Source organism: Cherax quadricarinatus, chromosome 45, assembly GCF_038502225.1.
Source record: "Cherax quadricarinatus isolate ZL_2023a chromosome 45, ASM3850222v1, whole genome shotgun sequence".
Lineage (NCBI taxonomy): Eukaryota > Metazoa > Arthropoda > Malacostraca > Decapoda > Parastacidae > Cherax > Cherax quadricarinatus.
This window is the reverse complement of record NC_091336.1, coordinates 30,281,207-30,296,895: the sequence shown is the minus strand read 5'-3', so window position 1 is coordinate 30,296,895 and position 15,689 is coordinate 30,281,207. Positions and strand designations below refer to the sequence as shown.

The window sequence follows — 15,689 nt, the reverse complement described above, 5'->3', positions numbered from 1 at the left end:
TCTGTCCCTCGGAGGGTACATTTGCAAGCTTCCCTCAAATGTTAGTTTGGTTTGGTTATCATTGTATAATCTTTGTGTTTCACCGTAAATGGGATATGTCATATCCCTTAATATTTATATAACTGTAAATACTACATATATCAAATACTCAAAGTAAAAACGAGTATAATAACTTTGGCTTATGGTAACTGAATTATATATGGGTCATCCATTTTAAATACATTATTTTTAAAGATAATTAATTTATACTCTTGGTTCTTGTCCCCCAAAAGAAAAGATGAGAAGGAAAGAAAGAATAGTCTTATATTAATAACGGTAGAATAACGTAGAACTCTAATTACCTTGTTGCTGTTGAAGGTCACCCCAAGAAACGGCCTAGTTGCAGCTTAGGTAACTAAGACACTAGAGAATTAGTGATCTTGTTTCTTTAAGCGCAACAGCCTTAGCACTACCTGTCACCACACATCCTGTCTCAACACTACCTGTCTCAATACTGTCTCCATACTACCTGTCTGAACACTGTCTCCACGCTACCTGTCTCCACACTACTTGTCTGAACACTGTCTCCACACTACCTGTCTCAACACGGTCTTCATACTACCTGTCTCAACACGGTCTTCATACTACCTGTCTCCACACTACCTGTCTCAGCACTGTCTCCACACTACCTGTCTCAACACGGTCTTCATACTACCTGTCTCCACACTACCTGTCTCAGCACTGTCTCCACACTACCTGTCTCAACACGGTCTTCATACTACCTGTCTCAACACGGTCTTCATACTACCTGTCTCCACACTACCTGTCTCAGCACTGTCTCCACACTACCTGTCTCAACACGGTCTTCATACTACCTGTCTCCACACTACCTGTCTCAACACGGTCTTCATACTACCTGTCTCCACACTACCTGTCTCAGCACTGTCTCCACACTACCTGTCTCAACACTGTCTCCATACTACTTGTCCCACACTGTGTGTCTGCACACTTTGTCTCCTCTTTTCGTGTCTCCAAATTTATTCTCTCTACACTTCCACTCTCCACATTGCCTGTTTCTCTCATTCTTGTCTGTCAGTGCACTTCTTGTTTCTCACTGTCTATCTCTATGCATTCTTTTGAAATACCTTCCGCTTCTCTCCTTCATATCCTCACATTCGTTGTTCTCTCACTTCTTGTTTTCACTCCTCATTTCATCGTATTTCGACTCTCCACACTTACTATGTCCACGCTGCCTATCTCCCCCTTTCCTGTCTTTATTTTCTTTATCAACATTTTCGGTTTCCACAACTCCTGTCTCCAGATTTTCTCATCTTACACACATCCTCGTCAATCTCTCTGTCTCTTCACTTCCTTTCTCCCAGTTTCAATAATTTTGCCTCCATATTTGCTAATTCCACATAACCTGTATCCACTATTACTGTTTCCACTCTCTGTATCTCCTGTCTTCCCGTCACCACATTTACCTTCTCCATTCTTCTTGTCATTATATTTCCTATCTCCATTTACCTTATCTCAGTATTTCTTGCTTCACACTTCTTATTCTCCACATTTAACCTCCACACCTTATACCTCGGCATTACATATTTTCAAAGTTCCTGTCTCCCTAGTTTATCCAGCACTTCTCCCATATTCACTATATCCACTTCTTCTATCTCAGCTTCTTTTAAAGTAAGTGAGGAGCTTCTGACTAACTTCATTATTAAGAACTGACTAACTCTATCAAGAAGAACTCTCTAACCAATTTCTCCATGACGAATTTATCAGCTTCAGACACAGTCGATGAACTATCGTTATTTTGGAGAACTGTAGATCTTAACCACGGAGAACATCTCCACGAAGAACTGAACAGACTCTCAAGAACAAAGGTGACACACTAACTTTACCATGAATAACTGACCATCTTCAACCTGAAAACTAGCGCCTTCAAGAACTGACTAATTACGCTGTGACTTGGTCGTTATCTTGGTCGTTATCTGTTTGAAGAAACGACCACCATGTTCATGATAAATTAATTTATTTTTCTAAGAACAGACTAACTTCATAAAAAAATAACTAACTTAATCGTAAATTACCGACTGACTCTTAAATGAATATCGGAATAACTTCTCTTTGAAGGTTCCGCAAACTTCATGATGAAGAACTGAGGAAGTTCATGATGAATAACGAACCAATTTGTCCCTGAACAGATGCTCTGATAACACTTATAATATGCAATAATGTCTACCACTGTTCTTGATAACTTTCATTCGTTTCTCATTATTTTCTCTTCAGCCCTTTGTACACCTTTATCAGTTAGTATATAATTCTAACTCCGTATTTCTGCTATATCCCTCTTTATATCTCCCTCAGACTTATTGCATCTCATTTTGAACTTTTGTTTCCACGACACCAGAGAGAGATTTCCCCAGGGCGGGGGAAGTGATATATAGCGGTGGTCTCACCTACGACGGCCAGGAAGGCAGCGATGGAGCGTGGCGGGGAGGTGTTGACCTGGCACCAGTAGTGGCCCTGGTCCTGTATGGTGACGTTGGTGATAGTCAGCACCCAGGTGGAGCGCTGCTCACGTTGGATGGAGATCCGAGGATTGTTGGTGATGACCTGAGTAGACACAGTCAAGACAGCACCTGTGCCTTTGTATCCCCAGGCTACCTGCCAAGCATAGGCACCAGGTCATATTAACAACTAGAAGTATACTTTATTCTCTCGTATACTGCCTAGTGCAGACATTTCGTCTGCTATAATTAAATTGTACTCGTGATACCTGCCAAATAGAATAATGAATCATATTATTTACAGAGTTATTAATTTATAATTCAATATACAATGTACAGACATGTTTAATGTCGAAGTATGATTATATTACTTTCATTATACCTGCCTAGTAAAAACTTGCTTCATTATAGTGAAATGTAGGCAATAATGTCCCGAGTCTTTCATGTTCTCGTAGTCTCGACCTTAATTTTAATCTCAATATTATTTCGTTGTTTAAAAGATATATTCATTAAAGTGTAGCTTATTTAAGACAAGAAAATATTTTAATACGTGGTCACAAGTGTATCTCCTATTATGTAAATTATCACAAATGGTACCTAAGGAATATTTTTTTGTACACATAACCACATCGTGGTATAACCACATCGTGGTATAACCACATCGTGGTATAACCACATCGTGGTATAACCACATCGTGGTATAACCACATCGTGGTATAACCACATCGTGGTATCAGGTTTATAAATATATTAGAAAATTTGACTGCTGGTGTGGATCTTATGGCACAGCTCCTGGTCCCTATTTTAGAGGGTGAGGTCAGCAGGTATAACCTGACCACATAATTGGCATGTAAATATTCAAACACTGGTAAGCTTTACTCTGGTAAATAACATAAATACATGTTTTACACTCTTTATTTTACAATTTCCAGAAGCAGTGGTATATTCTGCACACTTCCACTAGTGTAGCTCCTGGTTCCAACATGATCACCTGGAAATAATATGCGTTTGTACACAAGTCTCTACATATACCACACATTTATACAAACATGCACACACACACACACACACACACACACACACACACGCTCACGGCTCAGGGAGAGTGACCTAGTAGCGATCAGTGAAGAGGCGGGGCCAGGAGCTCGGACTCGACCCCCGCAACCTCAACTAGGTGAGAACTAGGTGAACTAGGTGAGTACACACACACACACACACACACACACACACACACACACACACACACACACACACACACACACACACACACACACACACAGTCATAGAGTTGTCAGCAAGTGGAATAGCCTAGCAAGTGAAGTAGTGGAGGCAGGAATCATACATAGTTTTAAGAAGAGGTATGACAAAACTCAGGAAGCAGAGAGAGAGAGAGAGGACCCAGTAGCGATCAGTGAAGAGGCGGGGCCAGGAGCTGAGTCTCGACCCCTGCAACCACAATTAGGTGAGTACAATTAGGTGAGTACACACACACACACACACACACACAACACACACACACACACACACACACACAACACACACACACACACACACACACACAACACACACACACACACACACACACATTACAATATTTAACCCATAAAAAAATGGTGGCTGAGAGGGAAAGCTGGGAGCAGGGATAGCAGAAAGAGAGGGGGGAGGAGGTGGAGAGATAGATAGGTCCAGTACAGAGGCACAGCCATGCCACCAAAAGTTACAAGAAAAAATAAGGGAGACAATGGCCATGTACAAATGGGACCCAAAAAACCCAGAGGGAAAGGCAATGGGAGGAGAAGCAGACGTCAGTGTTTATTCATGGGCTCCAGGAGAGCGAGGGCAGAACACACACACTGAAAGAAAGCAGGAAGAAAAACAGGAGATTGAAAACATCATCAAAGAAATAGGCAAAGATGACGTGACTGATATAGTAAATTTTCAGAGAATAGGGGGGTTCTTGAAGGGGAGATATAGGCCGGTCAGACTGATTTTTCAAGACAGAAATGGTACAGAAACCACAGTTGAAAGAATCGTCAAAATACAAGAGGGTGTTAATAGACCAAGGCAGAACGAGAACAGAACGACAGAAACTGAGGAAGAGGACACATAAACGAAAGGGGCTAGGAAGAGAAATAAGGACAGAGTCAGCAGAAGACAACCAGACCAGGGCAGAGCACAAAGCGCAATACACACAGAACCACCCTGAGAACCCAACAACTAAACACGTCATCCCATCACAAACCACAATCCACACTCACAGTCCCCACCACACACTACGCTGTAGAATCCCATGGCACACTGCCAGGTTCCTCCCCCTTGCAGACCCCCAGAGAACACAGTGTTGAAGAGGAAACTGAAGATGTGGTACACCAACACTGATGGAATAATGAATGAGTGGGAGGAGTGGCACGAAAGAGTGAGAGGCATCACCGGTTATCTTAGCGCTCACAGAAACCAAGCTGACAGGAATGATAATAGATGCCATCTTTCTGATGGATTATTAGATCTTGAGAAAAGACTGAGGGAACAGAAAGAGTGGAGTGGCACTGCTAATCAAAAATCAATGGGATTTTGATGAGCTGGAAAGACGAGACAGAGGAGAACCAAGAGACAACATAATAGGAACACTTCAGTCTGGAGGTCCCAAGGTGATAATTGCAGTGATGTATAACCCACCACAGAGCAGCAGGAAGCCAAGGCAAGAGTATGATGAAAGTAATAGAGCAATGGTTGACACACTGGCAGAAGTGGCCAGAAGGGCTCATGCGAGCATGGCAAAGCTGCTGATTATGGGTGACTTCAGCCACTAAGAAAATAACTGGGAGAACCTGGAGCCACATGGGGGACCAGAAACTTGGAGGGCTAAGATGATGGAAGTGGTACTAGAAAGCCTCATGCCAGAGAGAAAGGAGAGGATTAACCAGCAAGACTGGACCTAGTATTCGCCTTGAATAGTGCAGATATTGAGGACATCACCTATGAAAGACTCCTTAGGTCCAGTGGCCACGTGGTTCTGAGCTTCGAATACATATTAGAGTTACAAGTGGAGAGCGAAGCAGGAAGGACAGGACGAATGAAGCCAAACTAAAAGAGAGGGGACTGCACAGGCATGAAGAATTTTCTGCATGGGGTTCAGTGAACGAGATGATGGAATATGAGACAACAATATGCAAGGAAGCAGAGGAGAGGTTTGTACCAAAAGGTAACAAAAATAACGAGAAAGCCAGGATGAGCCCTTGGTTCACTCAACGGTGTAGAGAGGCCAAAACTAAGTGTGCTAGAGAATGGAAGATGTATAGAAGGCAAAGGGCCAGGAGAATAACGTGAGTTGTCGTAGAGCCAAAAATGAATATGCACAGGCAAGAAGTGAGGCCCAACGACAATATGAAAAATGACAAAGCAGCAAAAGCCAAATCTGACCCGAAGCTGTTGTACATCCATGTCAAGAGGAAAACAACAGTCAAGGACCAGGTAATCAGGGTGAGGAAGCAAGGAGGGGAGATCACAAGAAACGACCACGAAGTGTGTGAGGAGCTCAACATGATTCAAAGAAGTGTTCACAGAAGATGCAGATGGGACTCATGAAAGACAGAGAGGTGGGGTACACCATCAACTGTTGGACACAATACATGCAACCGAGGAAGAAGTAAAGAGGCTGCTAAGCTAGCTAGATTACTTAAAGGCGATGGTGCCGGATAACATCTCTGCATGGGTACTGAGAGAGGGAGCAGAGGTGCTATGTATACCACTAACAACAGTCTTCAACTCATCTATCGAAGCAGAGCGACTACCTGAAGTATGGAAGATAGCAAATGTAGCAATTGTAGATGCAAAGTAATTTAGATTATCAGTAGAAGAGTGGTGGAGCACCTAGAATGGAATGAGCTTGTCAACGACAGCCAGCACGGTTTCAGGGACGAGATATCCTGTGTCACAAACCTACTGGAGTTCTATGACAGGGTGACAGCAGTAAGACAAGAGAGACAGGGGTGCATAGATTGCGTTTTCATGGACTGTAAAAAGGCGTTTGACGCAGTTCCACCCATGAGATTAGTGCAAAAGGTGGAGGACCAGGCAGGGATAACAGAGAAGGTACTGCAATGGATTAGGGAAAACCTGTCAGGAAGTCAACAGCGAGTCATGGTACGTGGCAAGGTGTCAGAGTGGGCGCCTGTGACGAGCGGGGTTCCACAAGGGACAGTCCTAGGACCGGTGCTGTTTCTGGTGTTTGTGATAGACATGATGGAAGGAATAGACTCAGAAGTGTACCTGTTTGTAGATGATGTGAAGCTGATGAACAAAAATTCAATCGGACGAGGACCAGGCAGAAGTACAAGGGGATCTGGACAGGCTGTAGGCCTGGTCCAGCAACTGGTTCCTTAAGTTCAACCCCAACAAGTGCAAAGTCATGAAGATTGGGGAAGGACAAAGAAGACCGCAGAAGGAGTACAATCTAGGGGGCCAGAGACTACAAACCTCACTCATGGAAAAAGATCTTGGGGTGAGTGTAACACCAGGCACATCTTCTGTAGCACACATCAACCAAATAACTGCTGCAGCATATGGCGCCTAGCAAACCTTAGAACAGCATTCCGACATTTTAATAAGGAATCGTTTAGGACCCTGTACACCGTGTATGGTAGGCTTATATCGGAATATTCAAGACCAGTTTGGAACTCCCATCTAGCCAATCACGTAAGGAAACTAGAGAAAGTGCAAAGGTTTGCAACAAGACTAGTCCCTGAGCAAAGGGACATATCGTTCGAGAAGAGGTTAAAGGAAATCGACCTGAGGATCCTGGAGGACAGGAGAGATGGGGGGGATATGATACCAACATATAAAATACTGAGAGGAATCGACAAGGTGGACAGAGACAGGATGTTTCAGAGATGAGACACAGAAAAACAAGGGGTCACAGTTGGAAGCTGAACACTCAGATGAGTCAAAGAGATGTTAGGAAGAATCTCTTCAGTCTCAGAGTTGTCAGGAAGTGGAATAGTCTGGGATGTGTTGTAGTGGAGGCAGGATCCATACGTAGCTATAAGAGGAGGTATGATAAAGCTCAATAGGCAGGAAGTGTGATCAAGTAGCGATCAGTGAAGAGGTTGGGCCAGGAGCTGTGAATCGACGCCTGCAATCACAACTAGGTGAGTACACACCCACACGTCACCCATTATATCTGATATTTACTACAAACTCCCACAAGTGTAAGTCCCGATCCCCAAAATAATAACAAGACTTCACATCTAACACAAATCTCACTCATTTATAATCTTTCTTGTATATGTGAACGACACAGGTCTGGATTAAGACCTTTAGAGGCCCTAAGCAATTAAAAGATTTTGGTGACACTCATTTATATTTAAATCAATATATAAACAACAATAAAGAATTAAATAAAGTATTTTTCGAAATTAAGTAAAATTTACAGTAACTTGGAAAATATTATTTATTTTTGCATTCGTCCACTTTATTTACAGTTGAAAATTTTTCTCCTACCTTTTTTTAATTGCAAAATCTTTGATCAGATCCTCAAAATTAGTCTTATGTAACACATCTCTTTCTATAGTTTATTAGAGATAAGTCGTCCAGCTGCCTTGTTGCATAGTTCCTCTGATGGGATTTTTAATATATTTCTGCTTAGAAAATGGACACTCAGGCGAGTAATTTGTGCCTGCCATCTAGTATCAGAGAGTGTTGCCACAGCATGTGCTGCCATCTGGTATCAGAGAGTGTTGCCATAGCATGTGCCTCCCATCTGGTATCAGAGAGTGTTGCCATACCATGTGCCTGCCATCTGGTAACAGAGTGTTACCACAGCATGAGCTGTCATCTGGTATCAAAGAGTGTTGCCATAGCATGTGCCTGCCATCTGGTATCATAGAGTGTTGCCATAGCATGTGCCTCCCATCTGGTATAAGAGAGTGTTGTCATGGCATGTGCCTGCCATCTGGTATCAGAGAGTGTTGCCACAGCATGTGCCTGCCATTTGGTATCAGAGAGTGTTGCAATAGCATGTGCTTGCCATCTGGTATTAGAGAGTGTTGCCACAGCATGCGCCTGCCATCTGGTATCAGAGAGTGTTGCCATAGCACGTGCCTGCCATCTGGTATCAGAGAGTGTTGCCAGAGCATGTGCCTGCCATCTGGTATCAGAGAGTGTTGCCATAGAAAGTGCCTGCCATCTGGTATCAGAGAGTGTTGCCATAGCATGTGTCTCTCATCTGGTATCAGAGTGTTGCCATAGAATGTACCTGCCATCTGGTATCAGAGAGTGTTGCCATAGCATGTGCCTGCCATCTGGTATAAGAGAGTGTTGCCATAGCAAGTGCCTGCCATCTGGTAACAGAGTGTTGCTACAGCATGTGCCTTCCATCTGGTATCATATTTTGTTGCCATAGCATGTGCCTCCCATCTGGTATCAGAGAGTGTTGCCATGGTATGTGCCTGCCATCAGGTATCATATCAGAGAGTGTTGCCACAGCATGTGCTGCCATTTGGTATCAGAGAGTGTTGCCATAGCATGTGCCTGCCATCTGGTATGAGAGAGTGTTGCCATAGCAAGTGCCTGCCATCTGGTATCAGAGAGTGTTGCCATAGCACGTGTCTCTCATCTGGTATCAGAGAGTGTTGCCATAGAATGTACCTCCCATCTGGTATCAGTGTTGCCATAGCATGTGCCTGCCATCTGGTATCACATTTTGTTGCCATAGCAAGTGCCTGCCATCTGGTATCAGAGAGTGTTGCTACAGCATGTGCCTTCCATCTGGTATCACATTTTGTTGCCATAGCATGTGCCTCCAATCTGGTATCAGAGAGTGTTGCCATGGCATGTGCCTGCCATCTGGTATCAGAGAGGGTTGCCACAGCATGTGCTGAAATTTGGTATCAGAGAGTGTTGCCACAGCATGTGCCTCCCATCTGGTATCAGAGAGTGTTGCCATTGCATGTGCCTGCCATCTGGTATCAGAGAGTGTTGCCATAGCATGTGCCTGCCATCTGGTATCAGAGAGTGTTGCCATAGCATGTGCCTGCCATCTGATTTCAGAGAGTGTTGCCATAGCATGTGCCTACCATCTGGCATCAGAGAGTGTTGCCATAGCATGTTCCTGCCATCTGGTATCAGAGAGTGTTGCCATAGCATGTGCTGCCATCTGGTATCAATGAGTGTTGCCATAGCATGTGCCTTCCATCTGGTATCATAGAGTGTTGCCATAGCATGTGCCTGCCATTTGGTGTCAGAGAGTGTTGCCATAGCAAGTGCCTGCCATCTGGTATCAGAGAGTATTGCCATAGCACGTGTCTCTCATCTGATATCAGAGAGTGTTGCCATAGCATGTGCATGCCATTTGGTATGACAGAGTGTTGCCACAGCATGTGCCTGCCATCTGGTATCAGAGAGTGTTGCCACAGCATGTGCTGCCATCTGGTATCAGAGAGTGTTGCAATAGCATGTGCCTCCCATCTGGTATCAGAGTGCTGCCATACCATGCGCCTGCTATCTGGTATCAGAGAGTGTTACCACAGCATGTGCTGCCATCTGGTATCAAAGAGTGTTGCTATAGCATGTGCCTGATATGTGGTATCAGAGAGTGTTGCCATAGCATGTGCCTCCCATCTTGTATAAGAGAGTGTTGCCATGGCATGTGCCTGCCATCTGGTATCAGAGAGTGTTGCCGCAGCATGTGCCTGCCATTTGGTATCAGAGAGTGTTGCAATAGCATGTGCTTGCCTTCTGGTATCAGAGAGTGTTGCCACAGCATGTGCCTGCCATCTGGTATCAGAGAGTGTTGCCATAGCACGTGCCTGCCATCTGGTATCAGAGAGTGTTGCCATAGCATGTGTCTCCCATCTGGTATCAGAGAGTTTTGCCATAGTATGTGCCTGCCATCTGGTATCAGAGAGTGATGCCATAGCATGTGCCTGCCATCTGGTATGAGAGTGTTGCCATAGCAAGTGCCTGCCATCTGGTATCAGAGAGTGTTGCCATAGCATGTGTCTCTCATCTGGTATCAGAGAGTGTTGCCATAGAATGTACCTGCCATCTGGTATCAGAGAGTTGCCATAGCATGTGCCTGCCATCTGGTATAAGAGAGTGTTGCCATAGCAAGTGCCTGCAATCTGGTATCAGAGAGTGTTGCTACAGCATGTGCCTTCCATCTGGTATCACATTTTGTTGCCATAGCATGTGCCTCCCATCTGGTATCAGAGAGTGTTGCCACAGCATGTGCTGCCATTTGGTATCAGAGAGTGTTGCCACAGCATGTGCCTGCCATCTGGTATCAGTGTTGCCATTGCATGTGCCTGCCATCTGGTATCAGAGAGTGTTGCCATGACATGTGCCTGCCATCTGGTATCAGAGAGTGTTGCCACAGCATGTGCTGCCATTTGGTATAAGAGAGTGTTGCCACAGCATGTGCCTGCCATCTGGTATCAGTGTTGCCATTGCATGTGCTTGCCATCTGGTATCAGAGAGTGTTGCCATAGCACGTGTCTATCATCTGGTATCAGAGAGTGTTGCCATAGAATGTACCTGCCATCTGGTATCAGAGAGTGTTGCCATAGCATGTGCCTGCCATCTGGTAGAAGAGAGTGTTGCCATAGCAAGTGCCTGCCATCTGGTAACAGAGTGTTGCTACAGCATGTGCCTTCCATCTGGTATCACATTTTGTTGCCATAGCATGTGCCTCCCATCTGGTATCAGAGAGTGTTGCCATGGTATGTGCCTGCCATTAGGTATCAGAGAGTGTTGCCACAGCATGTGCTGCCATTTGGTATCAGAGAGTATTGCCATAGCATGTGCCTGCCATCTGGTATGAGAGAGTGTTGCCATAGCAAGTGCCTGCCATCTGGTATCAGAGAGTGTTGCCATAGCACGTGTCTCTCATCTGGTATCAGAGAGTGTTGCCATAGAATGTACCTGCCATCTGGTATCAGTGTTGCCATAGCATGTGCCTGCCATCTGGTATCACATTTTGTTGCCATAGCAAGTGCCTGCCATCTGGTATCAGAGAGTGTTGCTACAGCATGTGCCTTATATCTGGTATCACATTTTGTTGCCATAGCATGTGCCTCCAATCTGGTATCAGAGAGTGTTGCCATGGCATGTGCCTGCCATCTGGTATCAGAGAGTGTTGCCACAGCATGTGCTGCCATTTGGTATCAGAGAGTGTTGCCACAGCATGTGCCTCCCATCTGGTATCAGAGAGTGTTGCCATTGCATGTGCCTGCCATCTGGTATCAGAGGGTGTTGCCATAGCATGTGCCTGCCATCTGGTATCAGAGAGTGTTGCCATAGCATGTGCCTGCCATATGATTTCAGAGAGTGTTGCCATAGAATGTGCCTACCATCTGGTATCAGAGAGTGTTGCCATAGCATGTTCCTGCCATCTGGTATCAGAGAGTGTTGCCATAGCATGTGCTGCCATCTGGTATCAATGAGTGTTGCCATAGCATGTGCCTTCCATCTGGTATCATAGAGTGTTGCCATAGCATGTGCCTGCCATTTGGTGTCAGAGAGTGTTGCCATAGCAAGTGCCTGCCATCTGGTATCAGAGAGTATTGCCATAGCACGTGTCTCTCATCTGGTATCAGAGAGTGTTGCCATAGCATGTGCATGCCATTTCGTATGACAGAGTGTTGCCACAGCATGTGCCTGCCATCTGGTATCAGAGAGTGTTGCCACAGCATGTGCTGCCATCTGGTATCAGAGAGTGTTGCAATAGCATGTGCCTCCCATCTGGTATCAGAGTGTTGCCATACCATGTGCCTGCTATCTGGTATCAGAGAGTGTTACCACAGCATGTGCTGCCATCTGGTATCAAAGAGTGTTGCTATAGCATGTGCCTGATATCTGGTATCAGAGAGTGTTGCCATAGCATGTGCCTCCCATCTGGTATAAGAGAGTGTTGCCATGGCATGTGCCTGCCATCTGGTATCAGAGAGTGTTGCAATAGCATGTGCTTGCCTTCTGGTATCAGAGAGTGTTGCCACAGCATGTGCCTGCCATCTGGTATCAGAGAGTGTTGCCATAGCACGTGCCTGCCATCTGGTATCAGAGAGTGTTGCCATAGCATGTGTCTCCCATCTGGTATCAGAGAGTTTTGCCATAGTATGTGCCTGCCATCTGGTATCAGAGAGTGATGCCATAGCATGTGCCTGCCATCTGGTATGAGAGAGTGTTGCCATAGCAAGTGCCTGCCATCTGGTATCAGAGAGTGTTGCCATAGCATGTGTCTCTCATCTGGTATCAGAGAGTGTTGCCATAGAATGTACCTGCCATCTGGTATCAGAGAGTTGCCATAGCATGTGCCTGCCATCTGGTATAAGAGAGTGTTGCCATAGCAAGTGCCTGCAATCTGGTATCAGAGAGTGTTGCTACAGCATGTGCCTTCCATCTGGTATCACATTTTGTTGCCATAGCATGTGCCTCCCATCTGGTATCAGAGAGTGTTGCCACAGCATGTGCTGCCATTTGGTATCAGAGAGTGTTGCCACAGCATGTGCCTGCCATCTGGTATCAGTGTTGCCATTGCATGTGCCTGCCATCTGGTATCAGAGAGTGTTGCCATGACATGTGCCTGCCATCTGGTATCAGAGAGTGTTGCCACAGCATGTGCTGCCATTTGGTATAAGAGAGTGTTGCCACAGCATGTGCCTACCATCTGGTATCAGTGTTGCCATTGCATGTGCTTGCCATCTGGTATCAGAGAGTGTTGCCATAGCACGTGTCTATCATCTGGTATCAGAGAGTGTTGCCATAGAATGTACCTGCCATCTGGTATCAGAGAGTGTTGCCATAGCATGTGCCTGCCATCTGGTATCACATTTTGTTGCCATAGCAAGTGCCTGCCATCTGGTATCAGAGAGTGTTGCTACAGCATGTGCCTTCCATCTGGTATCACATTTTGTTGCCATAGCCCGTGCCTCCCATCTTTTATCAGAGAGTGTTGCCATGGCATGTGCATGCCATCTGGTATCAGAGATTGTTGCCACAAAATGTGCTGCCATTTGGTATCAGAGAGTGTTGCCACAGCATGTACCTGCCTTCTGGTATAAAAGAGTGTTGCCATTGCATGTGCCTACCATCTGGTATCAGAGAGTGTTGCCATAGCATGTGCCTGCCATCTGGTATCAGAGAGTGTTGGCATAGCATGTGCCTGCCATCTGGTATCAGAGAGTGTTGCATTAGCATGTGCCCACCATCTGGTATCAGTGAGTGTTGCCATAGCATGTGCCTGCCGTCTGGTATTAGAGAGTGTTGCCACAGTATATGCCTCGCATCTTGTATCATAGAGTGTTGCCACAGTATGTGCCTCCCATCTGGTATCAGAGAGTGTTGCCATAGCATGTGCCTGCCATCTGGTATCAGAGAGTGTTGCCACAGCATGTGTCTCCCATCTGGTATCAGAGAGTGTTGCCTGAGCATATGACTCCCATTTGGTATCAGAGATTGTTACCATAGCTTGTGTCTCCCATCTGGTATCAGAGAGTGTTGCCCCAACATGTGCTGCCATCTGGTTTCAGAGAGAATTGCCATAGCATGTGCTTCCCATCTGGTATCAGCAAATGTTGTCACAGCATGTGCCTCCCATTTGGGATTAGAGAGTGTTGCCAAAGCATGTGCCTCCCATTTGGAATCAGAGAGTGTTACCATAGCTTGTGCCTCCCATCCAGTATCAGTGTTACCATAGCTTATGTCTCTCATCTGGTATCAGAGAGTGCTGCCAAAGCATATGCCTGCCATCTGGTGTCAGGGAGTGTTTCCACAACATGTGCCTGCCATTTGGTATCTAAAAGTGTTACCATAGCATATGCCTCCAATCTGGTATCAGAGAGTGTTGCCACGGCATGTGACTGCCATCTGGTATCAGAGAGTGTTGCCACAGCATGTGCCTCCCATCTGGTATCAGAGAGTGTTGCCATATCATATGCCTGAAATCTGGTATCAGAGAATGTTACCACAACATGTGCTTGCCATCTGGAATCAGAGAGTGTTGCCACAGCATGTGCCTCCCATCTGGTATCAGAGAGTGTTGTCTCAGCATGTGCCTGCCATCTGGTATCAGAGAGTGTTGCCACAGCATGTGCCTCCCACCTGGTATCAGAGAGTGTTGTCACAGCATGTGCCTGCCATCTGGTATCAGAGAGTGTTGCCACAGCATGTGTCTCCCATCTGGTATAAGAGATTGTTACCATAGCTTGTGTCTCCCATCTGGTATTAGAGAGGGTCGCCACAGCAAGTGCTGCCATCTGGTATCAGAGAATGTTGCCATAGCATGTGCCTGCCATCTTGTATCAGAGAGTGTTGCCATAGCAAGTGCCTGCCATCTGGTAACAGAGATTGTTGCTACAGCATGTGCCTTCCATCTGGTATCACATTTTGTTGCCATAGCATGTGCCTCCCATCTGGTATCAGACAGTGTTGCCATGGTATGTGCCTGCCATCTGGTATCAGAGAGTGTTGCCACAGCATGTGCTGCCATTTGGTATCAGAGAGTGTTGCCATAGCATGTGCCTGCCATCTGGTACGAGAGAGTGTTGCCATAGCAAGTGCCTGCCGTCTGGTGTCAGAGAGTGTTGCCATAGCACGTGTCTCTCATCTGGTATCAGAGAGTGTTGCCATAGAATGTACCTGCCATCTGGTATCAGTGTTGCCATAGCATGTGCCTGCCATTTGGTATCACATTTTGTTGCCATAGCAAGTGCCTGCCATCTGGTATCAGAGAGTGTTGCTGCAGTATGTGCCTTCCATCTGGTATCACATTTTGTTGCCATAGCATGTGCCTCCCATCTGGTATCAGAGAGTGTTGCCATGGCATGTGCCTGCCATCTGGTATCAGAGTGTTGCCACAGCATGTGCTGCCATTTGGTATCAGAGAGTGTTGCCACAGCATGTGCCTCCCATCTGGTATCAGAGAGTGTTGCCATTGCATGTGCCTGCCATCTGGTATCAGAGAGTGTTGCCATAGCATGTGCCTGCCATCTGGTATCAGAGAGTGTTGCCATAGCATGTACCTGCCATATGATTTCAGAGAGTGTTGCCATTGCATGTGCCTATCATCTGGTATCAGAGAGTGTTGCCATAGCATGTTCCTGCCATCTGGTATCAGAGAGTGTTGCCATAGCATGTGCTGCCATCTGGTATCATAGAGTGTTGCCATAGCATGTGCCTGCCATTTGGTATCAGAGAGTGTTG

At 45.8% G+C, this 15,689-nt stretch overlaps 1 protein-coding gene across 1 annotated transcript in view; it reads right to left on the bottom strand.

The window, feature by feature from the left end:
• Positions 1–15,689, bottom strand: part of LOC138853994 (lachesin-like) — a 384,143-nt gene that overhangs the window by 162,537 nt on the left and 205,917 nt on the right. Inside the window, exon 5 of the mRNA XM_070094252.1 lies at positions 2,442–2,649. Within this exon, the coding sequence (XP_069950353.1) occupies positions 2,442–2,649 (208 nt within the window). The remainder of the gene's footprint in view (positions 1–2,441; positions 2,650–15,689) is intronic.